The sequence below is a fragment of the Mytilus galloprovincialis genome, chromosome 11 (assembly GCF_965363235.1).
Source record: "Mytilus galloprovincialis chromosome 11, xbMytGall1.hap1.1, whole genome shotgun sequence".
NCBI lineage: Eukaryota > Metazoa > Mollusca > Bivalvia > Mytilida > Mytilidae > Mytilus > Mytilus galloprovincialis.
In genome coordinates, this window is record NC_134848.1 from 35,027,230 (window position 1) to 35,034,218 (window position 6,989).

General features: G+C 34.5%; 1 protein-coding gene across 1 annotated transcript; it reads left to right on the forward strand.

The window, feature by feature from the left end:
* Nucleotides 1–892: 892 nt before the first annotated feature.
* Nucleotides 893–5,996, forward strand: LOC143050738 (fibrinogen C domain-containing protein 1-A-like). Its single transcript, XM_076223859.1, has 6 exons — nt 893–911; nt 1,301–1,422; nt 2,722–2,890; nt 4,405–4,410; nt 4,798–4,962; nt 5,675–5,996. Exons 1-6 carry the CDS (start codon nt 893–895, stop codon nt 5,926–5,928), a joined length of 735 nt encoding a protein of 244 aa, XP_076079974.1. The 3' UTR covers nt 5,929–5,996.
* Nucleotides 5,997–6,989: the final 993 nt, after the last annotated feature.

Genomic DNA, 6,989 nt, shown 5'->3' on the forward strand with positions numbered 1-6,989 from the left:
CATGAAAAGGTAAACTCATTAACATTATCTGCACAAGTTCCTACGTTCTTTGCAAGGGGCACTATCACATTCATTGATGTCTGAAAATGTTTTAACCATTAAAGCTTTATCCACAGATTTATATTCTATAACATATTTGTGTTTTGCATAGCACTGATATGTAAGTGAATTTGTTCTTAAAGATAGTTTAATATTGACAGAGATCCTATTGTGTTTACAGAATAAGTTTCGATCTTATAAATACATATCAGTTTGTTCAAGCAATATACAAATGTAGCGATTGGCGTTAAATCGGTGTAAAACAAACATACTCAAAGGACAAATTTATCGTATCTGATGCCCCTTCAATACACCACTAAAAGATCAATAAACAATTAAATGGATGTGATCAAGCATCACTGTAAATAAATTGAATTTAAAATAAAATTACCACTTAATATTAATGGAGTTATTTATTCTGTATAAAGGGATTGATATTTGTTAACAAACAGTTGAAACAAATACTTTTATTTGCAAAACATATAGAATTGAATCTACAGTGTCTAAACATACGGTACTTGAAATTATAAACAGTTCATCAACTACGATCCGATGGTTGTGAGATACAAAAATGATGTCCCTGCTTACAAAGACTTACGGTTTACTTATTACCCTAGTTCTTTGCACCTTTGTTTTGACAGCTGATACTTTTAGAGAGTATTTTGGGATGAAAATTAAGGATAACTTACATGTTAAATTATTCACAGGTGTGTCGGAAGTGCAATGTGCGTATTCATGCTTCGCTAACGAAGGCTGTTGTGCTTCGGGTTATAACAAAGTTTTGATGGAGTGTAGCATGGACACCTCTTATAACTGTTGTCCTTCAAATGAAACAAACATACACTGGAATACAATGTACAGAGATAATTTTCGTACGTATATATGCAAATGAATAAATCATACATAGTGTCTCTCGTTTCTCGTTTTTTCATATAGGTTAGACCGTTGTTTTTCCTGTTTCAAGTGTTTTACACTAGTCTAGTAATTTTGGAGGCCTTTGATACATTGGGAACAATAAATCTGATGAGCGGTGTGGCGAGAGTGTCATAGTCTCTTGACATGAGGACAACTCCAATAACAAAGAAACACATACCCTATATATATAATTTTTCAGTGGCATTCACATTTCTTTTTCTCAGTCGATATATTACAGGACTCACCTATTGTATTACTTTTGTTTATTTGTTCTAGTTCTAAAGGTAATATTTTGCACTGCACGTTAGTCAAACATCAGTCAATAAAAAACAACCTATATTTTCAGCTCCACCAAGAGATTGCGGTGACATAGAAGGCTTGGGTGGAGTGTACACCATCAACCCAGATAGAGATAGTTGTGGTTTTAGTGTCTACTGTGACATGACTACAGATGGCGGAGGTTGGACAGTAAGTAAATTCGTCGTCTCAGAATGTAATTTATTAATTGTTGGTTGCTTAAAAACTCAAAATATTTCATGCATGTTCAGAACTAAATCAAATGAATAAAACCATAGGTAAGTCATGTAATATAAGCTGTAAGGGATGATGTCAGAGTAAGGAGAAGGTCCGAGAAGAGCCGATCTCTGCCTTTAATTTCAGGTTCATTTGATTCAAGATTTTCAACACTTTTTAAATTTTTTTTTAGTGTCTACTTTAGTCGATATAATTAGTATGTGTGAAAGATTAGAACTGATTTGGACATTAAAGACGCCCAAATTTAAGCTTAAATGTGAAAAATCCATCAAATATGCCATAATATGTCACTTTTCAGATGATATTTGTCAAAAATGAAAGGAGCTGCATCCGTGTTTACTTTCTACCTTTATACATATTATGTATTATTTTCAAAAACAACTTACATTTAAATATTAAGACTGAAAACAAATCCGTCCACTTACATTTTAGACAGAATTTGTTTAACTCAAATGCTTATATTGTGAAGATTTCAGTAATTTAGCATGACTTAATGAGGCTAGTACCCAATATATGTTCATTGTATTGTTAAAAAACAGCCCATATTAATGTAGCAGAAGTATTCTACTTTCCAATAAATGGCTAAAAGTTTACATTTTAATCATTTGTAAAGTGCTATATTTTGGGGCCAAAAAGTAGTCTTATTGGACCTACTCCTTTAAAATGATGGTTTATTGTATAGGGACATACATTTAGCCTTGCACAGGCAATATACGGACCCGAAAGGAGTTGTTGCAATAGATCTTAACGTGCATAGTTTGTGGCCCTCTCCCTCTACAGGAGACTTCGGATTTAACGTCCCCCAGTATGACCGTACATTCAAACGGACGCCCCACTTTTGAGAGGGTCTTACTACCAGACGGAGTAAAACGATATGGTGACCATATTTCTAATCCTCATTCATCATTTGGGGTATTTCATTCACCAGAGGGACCTCATCCAAAAGGTTTTTAATATTTTATTCTTTCTTTGATCGTCATTTCAAGTGTAGTCTCCAATTCATAATTCTAAGGCAAATCATAATCATTATTTCATAACTTATTTATTCTTTATAAAGGTTACGTCTATTCTTTAGTTTTAGGGCTATTTCTTATTCGTTTGCATTTTTCCGTAGAATGTTCAATTATTCCCTATTCAGTTACTCAACCAGACCCTCATTTACATGTATCCTTGATATAGTGTCAAAATGCTCGACTATTTGTAACGTAAGCCCAAACATTGTTGTTATTTCAGGTATTCCAGAATAGAATAAATGGTAACGTAGACTTTTATAGAAATTGGGAGGAGTTTGAATTAGGATTTGGTGACGTTGAGACTGAATTCTGGCTAGGTAATTGTAGTACAATTATCTGGAAAATGATCTACACACTTTGTCGTACGAATAAAATTTATTTTGTAATTTAAGACATGATATAACATGAGAAATTAACGATCATTAATCGACCGAAGAGAGGCGGAAGCTATCAAATAAATATCTGCAGTCAGAAAATTGCAAACATATTAAAACAAAACAACAGGGATATTGCCATAGATAAACTCAACAGTAAAAAAATATAAATTCAAAGACAAATACAAGAATACCATAACACGTTTTAAAGATAATTATATGATAAACAACGTCAGTACCTAGCATCTTGTAATCTTCCGATGAATTGTTTTAGAAAACTTCTTTGAATACTCTCGATTTATGAACTTCAAACTCAAACACTGGTGACGCTTTACAAATTCTGAGTAGCAGCGTCAAGCTCCTGAATACCGAATGAGTTTGGAAATGTTTACACGAAATGCAGAAATTGATGTATTGCTACCAAGGTGGGGGAAATTGATAATTTCAAAATTAAATTGTATCGTTTTTTTTTTGTCATATATCCTGGTGCTGAGATGACCGCTTATGTCAATTTCGATGTATCAGTCTAAAAATGATGCAGTGGAAGTCGTGTCTGTTGTTTCTTTTATTTCTATTATCTGGAGGATATATATCAATGGATCCAAATCAGGAAAATTCGGATTGTTAATTGAAAGAACATCATCAATATATCTGAATGTAAAATTAAATGATCTGGCTTCTTTGACATATGGTAAAGCTAGAATGACTGTGTAGAGACATATGGTAAAGCTAGAATGACTGTGTAGAGGTCTACGAAGAGTGGAGTAAAACTACTTTTCTTTGCCCAAAAAACTTTCTCTTTGCATAGTTAAATATGATGTCGGGAAAAGTTCTTTTTCGACATCTTCTTCCATATCAAAGTGTTGGTTCTATTAATGACATAGCAATGACACTTAGGATTGAAACAACCGTTTGATGGTTTAGAGTATGTTTAACGGAAAGTCTTTAATTTACAGAAGATGTTGCTACTGATTTTAACTTTCTTCCAAGTATTCAAAAGTCTATGGTATATAATCATGTCAAAATATTGTTTTTGTAACTGTAAGGTTACGCGTTCAATATTGATTGATTGTTGGTTGCTTAACGTCCAGTGGCAAATATTTCATGCATATTCAGGACGAGAACAAGTTCACAATAAATACAATAGGTAGGTTGATACAATAGAGGCCATCTGGGATGATGGTCGGGGAAATTTGGACTGCCATTGGAAAATGAGGGTGTATTGGATAGAGACAGAAATTTTGCCTTGCAACAGGCCACCTACGGGCCCTCAAAGAGTTGTTGCAAGGGTTCTTAACGTGCAAAAAGCGTGGCACTCTCTTTACACGAGACATCGGATTTAACGTCCCCATTCTGACCGGACGTGACTGCGAACTTAATACATCCCGCACAGCCAAACGGACGCCCCACTTCGGCAAGCGTTTTACTGTCGGTCGGGAGAAGACCAAGTGACCATATTTCTATTCCCCAGCCACCCTTGGGGATACGCGTTCAATAAAGTTGGTGACATTTGAAAAAAAATATTCTAGATAATCGTACAAGTTCTTGACTGAATATGCCATAAAAATGCGCGAAAGCAACATTTAAGTCCAGAACAAAAGGGTTTTTTTCCTATGCTCCAGATTGCTATGAATGAAGATGTTAATAAATCCAACAGATACAGAAAATAATCATTATCCATTTGGTCGTAAAGTGATCTTCTAACCGGCCATTAAATAATTGCCAAGTGGAAAGTCTGGTTGACTTTGACGGATATTTTGAATTTGTTGTCACAACTATTCAGAACGTATAAGTGAAATTGTTGCTATCTAATATAAATGCTCCTTCTGGTAAAAGCCAATATTTCCGGCGTTAACACAAGTCACCGTTTGCTTGAAGTTTTCTGTATACTGTTGTTTTAGGTATCTTTTTTTATGTTTTAGGAAATGCAAAACTGCACCAATTAACTTCCACAAATGCATACACACTTAGGGTTGTTTTAGAAGATTTTGATAACGAGACACGTTATGCAGAATATCAATCCTTTGCCATAGGGAGTGCGCCATCTAAATATGCAATATCTGTCAGTGGTTATAGTGGCGATGCAGGTAAATATGCATAATATATCAGTGGTTATAGTGGCGACACATGTAAATATGCAATAGATGTCAGAGAATATAGTGGCGACGTAGGTAAATATGCAATATCTGTCAGAGGTTAAAAGTGATGACGCAGGTAAATATGCAATGTATGTCGGTGGTTATAGTGGCGACGCAGGTAAATATACAATATCTGTCAGTGACTATAGTGGCGACACAGGTATATATGCAATATCTGTCAGTGGTTAAAGTGGCGACGCAGGTAAATATGCAATATCTGTCAGTGGTTATAGTGGCGATGCAGGTAATTAGGCAATCACTTGAGGTGGTTGTGGTAGCGACGAAGGTAAATATGCAATAACTGGCAGTGGTTGTAGTGGCGACGCAGGTGAATATGCAATAACTGTCAGTGGTTATAGTTGAGACGCATGTAAATATGCGATATGTCAGTGGTTATAGTGGCGACACAGGTTAATATGCAATAGCTGTCAGTGGTTATAGTGGCGACGCAGGTGAATATGCAATATCTGTCAGTGGTTATAGTGGCGACGCAGGTAAATATGCAATATCTGTCAGTGGTTATATTGGCGACTGGTAAATATGAAATATTTTTCAGTGGTTATAGTGGCGACGCAGGTACATATGTAACATAAGTGGTCTCTTAAAACAGGTTTCACTGTATACCATTGTTATTGCCAATGGGTTTCAATCTTTTTTATAGGAGACAGTCTTTCTTATTCAAATGGTATGAAATTTACAACTTTTGATCAGAAAAACAACCCCTACACTGGGTACGGAAACTGTGCTGTATATTTCCATGGTGCTTGGTGGCATAAGACTTGTCATAATAGCAATCTGAATGGCGGATATTTGGCTGGAGATCACGCAACGTTCGCTGATGGAATGAATTGGTACACATGGCGGGGTTTGAAATACTCTTACAAGTCGACCAGAATGATGATACGAAGACAGTAGGCCGTATACTTGAAGTCTTTTACGCGGGTTGTTAAGCGAACAACAATCATTAATGATGAGATTGATTTTGTAGAAAACATTTAATCATAATGAAGCAGTACAAATGGACATTTAGATAATTAGTATGATTTAACAATTATTATTAAATCAAATATGACGTACTTATTTTGCTTTGTTTACTAATCAGTGTTCTAATTACCATAAAATATGTTTGACACATGGGCACATACTTTCTGTTTTCATACCGTTTTTTTTATTTTTTCCCGAATCAAATATATACATTTTAGGTGCTAATATTTAATTTTATTATAAAGGTTTAGTCAAACAATAACAACTTATTCTGCCATTTGTTTTTAAAGTTATCAAATATGAAAGGTGCATACTTCATCGGCAGTAGTCAGGAACAGCCAAACATTATTCAAAGTAATTTTCGTACGCTTCGGCCTAACACAAATACCGTACTTGTCTCATTAGAATCGAATCAATTTGTTCATGTCATATTTTATACTCATTAAAACGTTGGTAAGTATTACAATTGACCATGATTAGCATCACGCTGGCGATTGGTGTAAAATATTGACAACAAAAATGTCTACTCATGTAAATATTAGCATAAAGCATCATATGAACCACGTTTCTTAATAAAATAAAATTGGATTATGCAGATGATAATTGATATAAGAAAAACTCATAAGATCTATAATTATAATTGTGTAAAAACAATGTTCAAAACGCGCAATTCGTAGACAAGACTTATCGGTAACGCTCATATAAAAAACATTTAAAAGGTTTAACAAAATACGAAGTTGAAGAGCTTTTTTAATCCAAGCGTGTGTATTATTAGAGTGGCCGATTAAAAAAATCCGATAAACTGGTTAAAAAATTCAAATAAATGGGCGTAAATAAATCCAAAAAATGAAATGAAACTTCCATACGTAAATTACATGCATTCGAAGTGCTTTTTCGGGTTTATTTTCATCGGGAACGTTCGAACACGGATATTTGAAAGCCAATGATGTAATAATAGTTGCATACATGTGTAGCTATGAAAATGAGAAGGA

Coding starts and splice junctions, on each gene's coding strand:
- LOC143050738 (XM_076223859.1), top strand. Junction 1,423..2,721: donor CAGATGGCGGAGGTTGGACA/GTAAGTAAATTC, acceptor TTGTTATTTCAG/GTATTCCAGAATAGAATAAA. Junction 4,963..5,674: donor TGGTTATAGTGGCGATGCAG/GTAAATATGCAT, acceptor TCTTTTTTATAG/GAGACAGTCTTTCTTATTCA.